A 14,996-nucleotide genomic window follows, 5' to 3' on the forward strand; every position below is an offset into this window, starting at 1 on the left:
ATTTGCATAGGCTCAGGGAAGAGGGAAAGGTAACTGAAGTGGATGTTGACACGGGAAGTGGAGCAGCAGATGCAGAGATTGGAAAGGAGCGCAACAAGGCTTTATGGCACTTGTAGTTCTTTTCTGCCTCTCTCTTTCTTAGGCGATTGGCAATCCTGAGAGATAGAACGAGATAGAGACCAAGCCTCGTGAGAGGCTAACTGATCCTTCGTTTGATCAATAAGGACTTGTAAAACTTTCCCTGGAGGACACTAGTGAGCACTGTAATAGGAAACCCTGCACCGACCCAGTTACCCGGAAAAGGGTTCAGGCACCCTGGAAACAGTGTCACAAAGCACCAGCATGAGTTGAGGAGAGACAGCAGCAGCAAAAGAAGGAGGGGCTCCCTTGGGAGTTGAAAACGGGGTTTGCGCAGTTAAAACCGGTGGCTGACTGGGGACAGTCATCGGACCTTATTTCCAAAACCTTGTTGATCTCCTTAGCCTCGCTGATCATTGTCAATGGATGACAGATGAGCAGGGCAGGTGAGGAACCAAGGCTCCACTCAGAAGGCAAGTGCAGGTAAACAAGGAAGGAAGTGGAAAAACAGCAGACGCTTACTCGGTCTTGACACCATCACTATCTGGGTGAAGAAAACCGTAGAAAATACAGCACATCCAACACATGGCCTTCAGACCTCCAGAAAGCTCTGGTTGCAAAAAGACTTCCAGTTGTATAGAAGTCTGTGGGAAAACAACTTTCTGTCTGTTCTGACCTCTGTAAACACTTTCCTGATGAGTTAATGGGCTCAGTCATTTGATATGGATCATACTGAATGAAAGGAAGTCAGCTGGGACTGAAGAAGTCACTTGGATGAGTGATGAAATGTGAAAATGCTGCATCCAGATGAACGGAATCAATGTGCCAGCACTAAAGGACATCATGGCAGCTACTTTCATCTTTTGTACTGTCTGTGATTGCAACCAATGGAGTTGCACCCTGCTGGGTGGTAAAAAAAGAATGCAGATTTGAAGCACTTTCTCACTGGCTTTACTTTTCAGTCTTACCTACGTCTGCCTTTTACATGCAGTGTACAATATTAAACATGGATTTTATCAGCCTTTAGCTGTGCTAAAGGGAGGAGATTTTAAGTGTTTTTTTCAGCCATGATTAAATATAGATAGTCTGCTAAGCTAAGATAGCTGCCCACTGGCTGTGGCTATCAACGTGGTATTATTCTTTTCTAACTCTTGTAAAGTGATTTTGCAGAGATGTCCAACTATTTCTGTTACAGCTTGATTATAGCTATTAAATTGAAAAGGCTACAGTCAAAGTGAGGCAAGCGTGGAGACTACATGCAGATTTTGTGTGAGAAATAAAGACAGAATTGTTGTCAGGTTGTTGAGCTGCTTTACCATTGTGGGTTTGGTCAGCATGCATTAATGTGAATTTTTAACTGGGAATGCGAACGTGTTGACAAGACTTATCACATGTGGTTTTCTCTTTATAAACACTCACAGGTCAGCTCTCTCTCTCTCACACACACACACCTACTCAGACGACTCCGTCTTAACCGCACAATTTTCCAAAGCTCGGCAAAATGCATTGATAAGGGAGTGCACGCATGCACACACACACATACACACACACACATACACACACACACACACACCGCAGTGTGAAATTGGGTCAGCAGTGGAGAGTGGGCTTTAATGCTGAGCACATACGCTCTCTAAAACTGATCTGCATATTCATGTGGGTGGCTATCAAAATGACACACACACATACACACACAGTTACAAGCACACACATAAATAAGTACATGCATGTACACATTGGCCTAAACTTATCCATCCCACACACGTGCCCACATGCACACATACATGCAAATGCACTCACACACACACACACATACACACACTCAAACAACAAAGCACAAAGAAAAACCCTAAATCTCATGGATATTGTAACTGTCAGGCAGCTACAGGGGGCATTTATGCTCTACTCATTCTAATTCTGTGGCTAAAAATGAGTTTCTTCCTCTCCCAGCTGTACCATGTCAATCATTTTTCTTCTTTTTCGTTTCACTTCTCTTCCTTACTTTTCCCCCACTGGCAAAAGCAGTGGCCATCTTTCAGGGAAAAGCAAAGTCCGACTGCTGCCGGCCGCCCGGCAGAACAGCTCTCATTACTTCAGAATTGGTGAGTGAGTTATAACATTGTCAAAAGTCTTAGAAGTGCTCACACCTCACCCAAAAGATATTCACGCGCCAAAAACAGAAATAAATTACCATTGCCTCATATGATTCTGCTCCTGAGCCTGGAAGCGAGTGGGAGAAAGAGAGGCAGAGGTGTGAAAGAGGGAGGGATTGGGGAGAAGAAAAGGAGAAAGAGGGAGGTGGGTGGGGGGGAATGAGAGGTCTCTCCCTTAGGATATACTTGTCAAAACCCCCTACTTTGCGTTTCTGACTTTTTCGGCAATGAACAACAGTTTTCTCTGACAAAGCATTTTCCTGCTTATTTGCAGACGGAGGGAGGAGACGGGGCTCAAGTTGGAACGTGAGAAACTGAAAGGATGTAACAAAGGATTCAGAGCCAGTAAGCAGATAGCTCTGAAGGCCGCTAGGGGCCAGGAGAGAAGGGGGACGGGGGGGATGAGGTAGAGGGTAGGGGTAGCGGTGGTGGTGGAGGTGCTGGTGGTGATGGAGGTGTGTGCTCGTGGTGGTGTCTTTTGAAGAGAGAGATGGTAAGGGGGAAGAGAGAGGAGGAGATGGAGAGAATGAGACAGAGAGTGTGTGTGTCTCCTGTGTATGTGTTTGGGGACCCACACAGTGAGGCCTGAGCATGTGATTTATTTCAGAATACTAATGTCTCTTTGATCTCCACCGCTTTAAAAAAACACCCTGCTGGGACTGTAGGCACACACACATGCACACACTCTGACACGTGCACACAAATGCATATATGTATTTATATACACACTCTACCTACGAGCACACACATAGTCACATTAATATTGTTGCGTCCCCGCAACTGTCCCAGCTCATTTATGCACACACACCCACGCACACACCCCCACACACATACTCCAGGGTGTCTAATCTACTTTAACTATAATCAAATCCATAGAGATCCAATTACAAAGATAGAGGGATATTTGTTTTTCTCTGTACATCCTAAAAGACTAATTAAATTTTCATGTAAAGATGAAATTATTTGATATAACACAAACGTCTTTTCATTTTCATAATTGTAACGTGATATCTTTTAATTGGGATTCCTGTGACTGTTTCTGCTTATATCAGCTTCATTTGTAGGCCCGTTAACCTGTGCAGCGCTTACTTGCACGCACCCACACAGAATCATGATTTACTCTTTTTACCTTGCTCTTTTTTTTCCTCTACACTTCCATCATTATTCAAAGTCAGGGTCATGGGGGCTAGAGTGTATCCCAGCATGCACGAGGCAGGAGGCAGTCAATCACCTCCTGTTAGTAACAAAGGACAGAGCAAACAAATCTTCTAACAACAAAAAAGAAAAAAAAAAGAATTTTCTGAGTTGTTTGTCTTTCATTTCTTTCCTGAGTCTGAAAAGGACATAGAGCAAAGTCATTAGAGTCTACAGTCATGCATGCTTGTATTGCTGTGAGGCTTTAATTAGGCTAACAGCTAACATCACTAGCATGCTAACATATTCATAACAAACTTGCTAGCGTGCTGATATTTAGACGGTATTTTTGTGTGGTAATACGCCATCTGACAATATTAAACTACAAGTACTTACATCCGCTGAGGAGATTATGTGTTAAGTATTTACATGCGTGCTTGTTATTCTGTCTGTATAGCTCAAACAGTTTTGAATAAATTCTGCTAATGCTATATCGAGCTAAACTATGCTTCTTTCTGCCATTATTTGTAATTGGCAACTTACAGGCATATAAGGATATGTGGGGTAGTGATGTGTCGGTCGCGAACGAAACGTGAATGACACGAGCCGGCTCCTTATCGCGAGCCGTGTTTTTTTTTTTTCTTTCTCTCACCCTCGCTATCGCACTTTTTTTCTGCTTCACTCCGCATGCGAGCCCTGTGCTTTGCGCTGGGCAAAGGGGGGAGAGACGGTAGTTACACTCGCAGTAGCACAGGAACAGAGCGGGAGGGAGAGACAGAGAAAGAGAGCCAGGGACAACAACGCCACATTAGAAAGGTATAGTAATCATCCACAACTATTTTCAGTTGCGGATGATAAAGGATTCAGAAAGTTTATTCATGCAGGCCCATATGACAGAGAATGTGCATGTTCTTTTTGTTTTCATATTTTAATTTATATTTAATTGTGTTGTGGTTTGCAGTATTTTGTGTTGTTTCACTTTAAATTGGTTCAAAAGGAAAAAAGCTGAACATTTATATAGTTAAAAGTTGAACTGTGACTAGTTTGTTTTTGTATTATTTGATTTATTTATTACATTTTATGTGGAGTGAATAAATAAAAGTATATTTACGGTGGCCCCTAGAGACAAAGCACGTACAAACTTCAAAACACGTACGAACTATGAAGCACATACAAACCCTGAAGCACGTAAAAACTCCAAAACACATAAAAACTCAGAAGCACGTACAAAACACAACAGAAGTGCTCCAGGATGCTAGGGCGCAGTGTTGAGCTTTTGTTACCTAATGGCTACACAAGCCAGCAAGTACCAACGACCTGATTTGGTGTGTGGTAGTAACAGGTAAATGAACATTCTTTTTAAATTATTTGAATATATATGAGTGCTTGTGTATAAATACACAAACAATACACATATGCTTTCAATTGTGTAATTTAAGTGATCTAGGGTCGCTCTGTTTTGGAAGTTCAGTTAACTCTAGGAATGTGTTTTGGAGTTTGTACGTGCTTTGTCTCTAGGGGCCACCACATATAAACATATATAAATAAAACCACTTTTTTTTTTTTTACATTATTAATTCCTTATGTGCATAATTTTATATTATTGTTAATAATAAATTAATTAAAGCAATAAAACAACCTGAAGAGCCGGTTCGGAGCCGAAAGAGTCGGCTCTTTTTAGTGAGCCGAGCCGAAAGAGCCAGTTCTCTAAAAAGAGCCGGAAATCCCATCACTAATGTGGGGATTCTAAAGATCACATTACTTTGGACCCCCGACCTCTTCTTTAAAGTCAAATAAGGCCGAACTTTCTTAAGATGTCTTTTATTGATAAACTTAGCTTCAAATTTGACTCAGATTTGACATTGAGGAAATAATACTGGTATATAGGGTTCTAAATATCACATTATAGTTTGCATCCAATGTCCCATTTGACCTCTGACCACCCTTTCTTTCAAGGGGGGAAGACTAAAAATATTTAATCAAAATGTCTTTTACTTGAAGTGAATTTTTCTAAATAATGAAATTAATGCAATATATTTATGCTAAATATATTGAAATGGGTTTAAGCAGGGCAATTAACTAAAGCCTGCACGTTGCACTTCTTTTACTGCACTACACACTTTTTAAAGTACATTTAAAAAGGACAAAGAAAAAAATGTATGTATACAAATTTAAATGCTATTCCCTGAAAAGTAAATACTGCCCAGAGAGTGAACTGCCTTGGTGGAGGTTTACGCTCTCCGACTGATTCTTGTTTTGACTTGCAAAGTCATTTGAACTATGTTTTCTAACTTCAGTCTTTAGTCTTCTAATTATAGTTGACAAAACTACAATATCTCCTTAAGGACGCTCTGCTGCAGTTCACCCATATGGAAAAGAAATAGAAAAAACGTATAAAAGACTTGCATAAGATGTGGCCTACTTCATATAGTGAATCATATAAGGCTTATATGATTTACTCATGAAAGTGGCCACTTTCTTATTACTTTCATATATTGTTTTAGTAAGTATCCAAAATATACAAGTTTCATTTATATAATTTTTCAAGGGATCTTACATCTGTTTTCACTCTCGTATGTTTTTCATACAAGTTTCACACAAGACAGATACAAACTTTATAAGATTTATATATATCTTTTCCATATGGGCAGCTTCATTCCTGGTTCAAAGAAATAGCCTCTTCCAGAAGCTGATGGTGAGAGTTTAGTTGTCTTTGATTTTTTTTGTTAAAGTCTGGACTAGAGTGACCTGGTGTGGGACTGTACCACATATTGATACAATGTTCCACATTTTACTGGCTCTAGTTTTCAAAAATCAACCCTGAAAAACAGGTACTTTTTCTAAAGTCTGCCGTGTATCTAATGGTTGTGAAGAAAGCCAGTCATCAAGGGTTTCCTGCAGGTTAAGATTTCACTGTATTTGCTGCCTACGCTATACCCACAGTGGAAATTGCAAGCTACCAGAAAGTCACAATACACAAATGAAAAAGAAAATACCCCAAATAAAAGGAACGCACATACAGTGAAAACTGAAACTTGTTGAAAGTGGTTGAAACTGGTGGAGGTCGATTCTCCGAGAGTTTTCGTTCTTTCTTTTTTTAAAATGTTTTTGTCAGCATCTCACAAGAAACCAGCAGCTCAGAAAGAGACGTGACCGTTGCTGGATGCACCCCCACTGAAACCCAACTGACCCAACTACGAGCCACAACAGCAAATGAAATAACAACAGTTTTAAAGGTTATTGGGACAAAAAGAAGACTAGAAAGAAAGAAAGAAGACTACAGTAAAATTTTAGCTTCTGTTTATGCCTATAGTATGTCCGGATTCAAATACTTACTTTACATTCTAAATGCTTCTGAGCATTAGCAAACTTCCTCACACAAACATATTCTCTGCCGCACAGTTAGCTTGCCGGGATTTGGTCACCCTAGTCAAAATAGTGTAGCAACTGACAAACCAGTGATGTTTTTTTCCTGATAGACTTCTCATTTGGAGTGTCCCTGGGTTTTTGGCTCTTGGATCTGATTTTCCTGTAATATGAAAGCAGAGCTTTGTGTTAGTCGACTCTTGCATGCTACAGTGCAATCTTGTTGGAACCAGAAATGATTCAGTAAATTAGGTTGATAAATGCTCCATGTGGTGACCTACTTATTTCAAAGTTTCATGGCAATCTATTCACTTGTGCTTGAGACAAGTTTCAGTTTTTAATTTCTTTTTTTCCCCCTTGGTCTGCAGTCAGCTCATATTTCTGTTTGTAATAAACCTCGACTGAATATGAATAAGCTGATTGTTTGGTAAACCAAGCATCTTAGTCATTTCTACCATTACCCCTAACATAAATACAATATCGATTGCCAGTTTTTGAAAAATTAGCTTATTTTCCTTTAATACTGATGGTAAAAGCTGACATTTGCTGTTGATGCTGCAGAAGCTCTAGATAGCTAAAGAGAACAGGAAAAAAAATACTATGGTGTGAAACCACAACTTGGCTCAAAATATGGTGATGATGTCTGAGTTTGGACAGTTATTTACAGCAGTGTGGGGAAACACATCACCAGAAATCACAATATTTCTAAAAAACGGAAGGTGCAATGTTAAGCACAAGTGTTTTTGGGAGTATTTTCTTTTGACACAGGATGTTTCTCCATACTGCTCAGGCTTGAAATAGCAAGGGGTTAGAAGTTTCTTTCCCCCGGCAAGCCCCAAGTCTCAGTTGATACATGGTATCTGTCAGCTCCTCCCTGATGAACACCTCCAGCAGCAGCCTCAGGGACGTCAGCACATGCAGCTGCTGGCCAGGCTCTTCTGGGTATCCAAGTCTTCCTTTTTTCAGGCAGCAGATGTAGCAGCTTGCTGATGCCACCTCTCATAAGGGACTGGCACAATGTAGCAGCTCCAGCACATTATGGAATCACACTTGGTAATACGTTACACATAGGTATAAGATGATCTGACCTGCTTAGAGCTAGATATGGTATCGATGTCGTCATCTTGTCAGATATAAAGCTGGAAAAATTAGATTTTCAATTGATGTATTTTTATATCTACAATAAATCATCTAATCACGTATCTGGGAAAGAGTGTAGCTTGTCGCAGGAAACCCACTTTGTCTCCTTACCGTGCTGTTATTTGCTTTGTTTTATTCTACAACTTTATTGTTTTGTTGGATTTTGTTGAACACGTCACCATCTTGGTATTTTGAAACTGAACATGTTATGTTGTAAGCATCTTGGTTAGAAAACAAAACAACAATAACAAAAACCCATATGTGATGAGAAGGTCAATGCTCATTGGCTCATGACTTACGGTTGACAACTCATTGTTCCACAAGCATGCTGTTTCACTGGCTTCATTCTCCCAACCTGGAAACTATGAAACTACTCCAATGTTTTTATATTGCCTATGGTCATATCCTGTGTTCTTGCTTTTGTTTTTACTATAAATACATATACATAATTGACAAAATAAACATCAGACTATATTAAATAATGCTTGAGACTATGTTGAGATTGTAAAGTCATCAGGAAAATGTTTACTCGAGTCATAAATGAAGGGAGAAGTAAGGTTGCGTTCTCACTCACTTCTATACAAAGAGATTTCTTTCTTCATCCAATGCCCCCTGGTGGCCATCAGAAAGACTGCAGCTTTAAAAGTACCATTTGTAATAATGCTCTGCAAATTTGAACTAAAACCTTCACCACAAATGGAGCACTGTTTTAACAGTTGATCCCTTCCACTGTTTCCTCAGGAGACTTGTAAAAAAGAAAGTTTTTCATGTGTTGCCTAGTTAAATAAAGGATTACCTGACTTTCATGTTGTGGTACTAATTGGATGTTATATTAAAGTGCAGTCTAGCTTTAGTTCAACTTTAGTTGATATCTTCAGTACAAAGTCTGTTTGTTTTAATCTCCTGCAAGCTTTAGTTAATTTTAGAGGTTTAAAAGACTTTATTCCTTAGTTGCACTTTTCAGCAAGAGGCAACATGCACCTTTTATTTACAGTCTATAGCTCTTGCAAGCTATCATCAGTGTGTGTGTTTTTTAGATGCACTGGCCAGACAGTTTTGGTGAAAAAGCCCCACGCAGTTGGAAACTCGCTAGTGAACAAAGCAGGTCATGCAGCAGCTTCAGAGCCAGCTACAGACCAAAGCAAAGCTTACAGGAGAGCAAACATTCACCATGCATTCATTATGGGTAAATAGGTAAATATAGGCACAGACTTGTTAACCCAGTTGTTTAATCTGTATTGGTAGTCAATGTTGCCTTTACAGTTTGCTTTTAAGTCTCAGTGATTAAAGACTAAAATTTGTGAAAGCAACTTGATTTAGTGTAACTGCAAAGAAATAAATAAAAGTATCTTAGTGTCAATCTATTCTCACTCATAAGGTTTTAAATACTGTGTCAAAGCTTCAAGCGTCCCTCAGATATGCACAAAGTCCAAGTCCAAGTGTCCAACATATGGACACTTGGACATTAAAAATACAGAAAAGAAAACAGAAGAAAATGCACGGGGCTCAGGTATGGGCTCCAGTTTGTGGACGCCGCCATGTCCTACAGCGTCCATTATGTACTTGAATTTGGAGTGGTAAGAAAACAATTCAGTCACCTGCAATCAACAATCTACTGACATCTAGTGGTGCAGTGTTAAAAACTGTATTTTTAATGTGTACGTTTTAACCCAGTCACAATCTTTTGTTTTTGGTGTGTAAACTTAACCAAGCCTTGGTGCTTAAACCTGACCATAAAGCAAGTGATAAAGAAAATAAATCTGGTTGTGAAAACAAAGCAACACAAAGTGCGGAACACACTGGAATAGAGAGCGATCAAAACTTACTTCAGCATCACCCGTTCAACCTGCTAATGCTGACTCGATCGCACTGTAAACGAGGGCTGTTCTTCCTCAGCTTCTCATACTGCTGCAGTTGGTGCTTCAAGGCGCTAACATCAAAGGACATTAAGGTGGCAGTAGAAATCCCATCTTGTTCATCCAAATACCTGGAAAAATATGTTTGCTTCTATGATGCATTCATTATTTATTTGTAATGAGGATAAATTGGCCCTGTAACGTCAAATATTTATCATCTTTTTACATTTAGAATGCATTTTTAAATAGCTGTCCCCAAGATTTGATCAAACTACAGCTTCTTACTCGTCAGCTCAACCTATTTTTTTGCTCCTGTAATGCTGCTGTGCGTGGAGCTGCTGCTGTTATGTTTCTACGGGCTATCATCAGTAATAATCTCGACTCTGTCATGAAGCGTCAGCTGCAGCGCTCATGAGTCAGCCTTTAATCTTTGCAGCTGTATCAGTAAAAGCTACCAACCCAACAGGATCAATGGGAACCTTTAAGGGGGAGAAAGAAATGCACAAATGAGCTCCTTTTAGATAAAATGTGACAGCTCATTCCACTAATTGTTGCGCAGGAGTAGCTTTGGCTCTTTTAAACCCTCACACTATAACTCTGGACAAACAAATGTCTGCCAGAAAGCAGTCCACACCCCAGCATGCCCTCAAGTCAGTTCTCTGCAGGCATTTGAACTCTGTGTGACAGAAACACGGATAAATCACAACACCTATTTCTAAAACACAGCACTTTAGGACCTTTGAATAGAGCCATATTTCTTGAAAGCCAATAGGTTAGCAGTAGCAAAGTAAATGGCGCCATCTTGCGGCCAGTTTGCACAAAGTGGGCGGCGCTAATGACGAAGGCGAACTCGCGCTGCTTCTGTGTCGTGTACAGGAAGAAAGTTGAAGATGGTCCGCGCGGAGCTGGCGGCTCGTCTGAACGACAGAGAGTACACAAACTGGCTGAAAGCGGGACGCTGTCTGCTCATACTGAAGGATGGCCTCCTCCCGTTTACCGACCGACACATGAGGGCTTTCCACGGAGATCTGCTTAATCAAAGCGCTGTGCTCCGAAGCCCGTGCAGGGATTCATGTAGACCGAGAGGGAATAAGGTGTGTTTCGTCATTTAATGCGCTGGTGCCACTTAAATGCCCTTACCTGTGGCAGGTGATCAACCACAACCACTATGAGCTTATTGCCACCTTTATTATAGGCCGTGTGCTCTCAGTAGATCTTCAGCTTATTTTTATTATTATTGTTGCTGTTGTTGTTGTCGCACTAACTCACATAGGTTTTAAGCAGCAAGTATGTTTATGTTTGTGTAGCTGTCGGGATGCAAGGTGTGTTCAGAGTGGCAGAAGGCGATCCTGAGACACCACAGGCAGCCTGATGTTACAGTCAACTGGGACAACTGTTTCCCTCCATACTGGAGGACAGACCACTGGGAGGTGGCAAAGGTAGGAAGCACATAACAAAGCCAGCGTTATGAGACGCAGCTGTAATATGAGCTGCTGCCCCAACTTAGAAACAGCAGCAGAATCTGTGAGGTGCATGTTTCTAACAGTAAAAGTTAAAAGTAAACAAAAAACTAAAACTATGTGTGAAAAACCTAACTTAAAAAAAGAAAGTAAAATAAAATTGAGTCTTGGTGGAACTTTGACTTGCTAACTAAGATAAAAATAAAAAATATAGAGGAAGCTTTATTTTTGGTTAGTTTGGCTTAAAAGAAATCTTATCACAACTTCCCTGATGAGGCTTTGCTGGATGTGTTTGTGAGATTCCTGATGTTAACAAGACTGAGTCAGCTTATTAAATAATTAAAAGGACTAGAAACTGAAACTAATGACAACTAAAACTCTAAGCATTTTCAAACAATAAAAAGTGAAACGGAAAGTAACTGAAATGAAAGTGACTTCAAAACAAAACTGAATGAAATAAAACCGAAAACTAATTAGAAAATAGAAAGCTATAATAACTGTGTCAGCGCAGGGCAAAAACATACAGACTCATAAAGTGTTTAACAATGACACAGTTCTAATGTTGCTGAAGTGCAGGCTTTCAGCTTTAATTTAAGAAGTTTAATAAATGTATTGTGTGCTGTTTTTCCTTTTCACCCCTTTGAATGTACAGAAAATCAGCTTTATTGATTTGCTTTTGTAGTAAAATGCACTTTTGCTCCATCTTAGACAAAGGATTTGAAGTTGTTTGATAAATGGTTTTATTTTCTGACACATAGCCAAAGTTTGCCGCTGTACTGCAGACAGTTCACCATAGTAATTATACATGTAGCCGGTGATTGCTGAAGGCATCGGGAACTCTTTCCGAGCGTCACACAGGCTCTTTTGTGCGTGATGAACATGTCCTGCCTGATGTTTTCTTGTTAGTTTATGACCACATTAGGAGGTAAAAGTTCTGACATGGATTTTTGCATTGGGCAGCTGTTCATAGGAACTTGAAATTTACAGTCAAAAAGGCATTTTTGTAACTGAACTTGCAGCTCGTCAGAGATTACACATCACTGTCAAAAAGGGCTGTGCGATATGACCAAAATCTCATATCCCGATATTAAGACATCTATCGTCCCGATAACGATATAAATCACAAAAATGTAACATTTTCTGTAAATTCAGTGAATCTCGGGCAGCTCGACTTGCGGGAAGTGTTTCCAGCTGCACGTCATGTAGCTGGAGTCGATGCATGAAACTATACATTATTAGACATAAGTTGTAACGGCTGCCGTTTTCTTTGTAAGTATTTATTACACAGCGTGCTGCGGGGAAAAGCCTGTTCTAACGTTTGAGTCTAAGGTTTATTTTTTAGCACCTGGCGTCTCTTTTTTACTTCTCATCCGTAAATAATCTGGTCTTTCACGTGATTCAGTTTCTTTTGAAAAGTCTCAACAGGATATTGAGCTTTATTGTGAAAGGTTTATGTGGAACATAAACAAGCGGACACGCGATGGTGTTACCGTCGTTGTTGCTAACCACAACGCATAAAAACAGGCGCTTGTCCGTCCGTAGTGTGGTTATATTAAATATAAGAGAAAGAGAGAACTTTAAGAAATTAATATAGCCACTACAGCGACCATCAAAACAATGAAAAAATATTGCCATAAACAGTTTATTTTGCGACACCACGAAACAAACGATAGCGTAAAATGAAACAATAGACGTTTTTATATCGTCATCCGATATATATCGTTATATACTGTCAAAGTCTGCAGTCAGAAGCCACCAGAGCAAAGAGAAGATGGTGAGTTTCAATGTCTTTGCAAACCATTCGTTGGATTGGAGCTGCTTAACAACATTATTCTTGTTATATCTTGAAGTTAAGTACTATGTAATAACAACAATTGACTTTAAAAGTAAAAAAAAAAATGTAAACATTGCATTTTGTAGAAAGATGCAGAGTGCATGGAGCTAATGGCAGCCCCTCTCTCTCTCTCTCTCTCTCTCTGTCTGCAGGCCTTCATGCCACGAGGTCAGGCGAAGGTGAAGGGTGCGGATAAATGCGACGCCCCTGCTCTGCTTAACCTGATCAACTACTGCAAGTATTTCTCATTTGTGGATCCAAAACTGGTCAGAGAGGTACTCACTGATTTTTGTTCAAACGGGCACTTTTTACGTTTTCTGTTAGTCGTGTAAAAACTTTATACTTTTTTCCAATTTAATTCAGTTGTTGTCTTATAATTTTCCAGAGTTGTATTCCTGCTATGGCTGGTCAGATTGACTTGAAAGAGTGTGATGATAGTTTTAACCGGTACTCTGTAACGTGTTCGTTTGCTTCCAGGTGATCCGATGCAGGAACGAGCTGATGCATTCTTCTGAGTACCATGTGACAGATGATTGGATACAACACTACTGGACCGCTCTGAACCACTTTGTGAATCAGTTCAGACACGTACCTGAGATGGCAACAGTTGGAAACAAAATAGACGAGGTAAGCGTGTTTGTGTAGCGCCACCGCTGGAAATGCCCTGCAATAGAAGCGAACTATTGTCTGTGTGTGTTTGTGTTCTGTAATAGTTTCTGTGTATTTTTTTCCCAGATGCTGACCCTCAATTTGTCAATATATGTGTCTGGTTTGGATCAAATGGATTCTGGTGACTTGGGCGATGGATTAGAGGTTGATTTTGTCAGCCATAAGGAATCGGGTGCTGATGTCGGCCAATGGGAGGCTGAGTTGCTAGAAGAGATTCTGCAGGAGCTGCTGCAAGCTGCTGATGAGGATACTGATAGCCAGACACAGGTGGGAAAAGGAAAAGAAGGCCTTCCTTCATTTCTGTTTATGCATTTTACACATAATGCATAAAAGGAGTATGTTTCATGACTTGTGCTGACTGCTTCTTCTTTAGGACACAGAGCGGCTGAAGAGTCTGGGAGGGTTCCTGCAAACCAACAAAGATCTTAATGAGAGGTTCTCTGCAGAGCTGCAAACCATCAACTCTCTAATGGCCAAAGAAAAAGGAAGAGGAGGAAGTGAATGAGGAGCACTTTGTGTTCTGTGTCCGTGTATATACTTAAAATAGCTTAACTTCAGGACTTAATCTGAAGGATGAGGGCTTTATATCTAAGCACAGTGGGGCTCTATTTAAAAAAATTTATATTATAATATTTGAAAAAAAGTCTTTTGAAGTCTTTCCGATTTTTTGCACATTTTTGCAGTCTTAACTTTCAGTTGATTGTAATAAAAAATGGGCACCTTATGAGTCATTGTCAAAACTGAAATACAGAAATGGAAAGCTGTAGTTCACATGACGAATAAGTGGCGAAACAGCTGGCAGCTGGGCAAGGGAACATTACTTTATTTAGCGTCTTAGGTCATTTGAGCTCTTTTTCTATTTTAAGCCATAACTTTAAAAGATGTAAAGAAGTAAAATCTAAATAAAAATATAGTTTTTAACCCTCAACCGTGAAAGGCTGATTCAGTGTTGTCATGACCCAGCTGGGCAGGAGGTTGGTGTAGACAAACCAAGGAGACGTAGGATTTTAATTATTAAATTAATAACATAGTTTGCATCTACCAGGAGGCTGAGGGGTAGAGCTGCAAGCTGCTAGTCTTTTCTCTCTGGAATGTGTATATACGTACATAAAATAGTATTAAAGTGCAGTCAGAGTGCTTGATTAGATATATGCTGCCACTTGCGACAGGATACAAATCTTTGTATTTTATAACTTGTGTTTTTCTGGATTTTTGGTTGATATTCTCTCTCACCAGTAAACTGGAAAAACAATTAAAAAAAGGAAGGAAGGGAGGAAGACGGAGTACCCAGACAGAACTTTATTTT

The 14,996-nt window shown here is 39.9% G+C and overlaps 1 protein-coding gene across 1 annotated transcript; it reads left to right on the forward strand.

The window, feature by feature from the left end:
• Positions 1–10,583: 10,583 nt before the first annotated feature.
• LOC146498196 (uncharacterized protein CXorf38-like) lies at positions 10,584–14,618 on the forward strand. The gene is made up of 6 exons (XM_085141172.1): positions 10,584–10,821; positions 11,035–11,166; positions 13,174–13,296; positions 13,499–13,648; positions 13,757–13,957; positions 14,064–14,618. The coding sequence occupies exons 1-6, from the start codon at positions 10,618–10,620 to the stop codon at positions 14,193–14,195; spliced, it is 942 nt and encodes a 313-aa protein (XP_084997298.1). The 5' UTR covers positions 10,584–10,617; the 3' UTR covers positions 14,196–14,618.
• The last annotated feature ends 378 nt before the right edge of the window (positions 14,619–14,996 follow it).

This window comes from Neolamprologus multifasciatus, chromosome 18, assembly GCF_963576455.1.
Source record: "Neolamprologus multifasciatus chromosome 18, fNeoMul1.2, whole genome shotgun sequence".
In the NCBI taxonomy this organism is placed as follows: Eukaryota; Metazoa; Chordata; class Actinopteri; order Cichliformes; family Cichlidae; genus Neolamprologus; species Neolamprologus multifasciatus.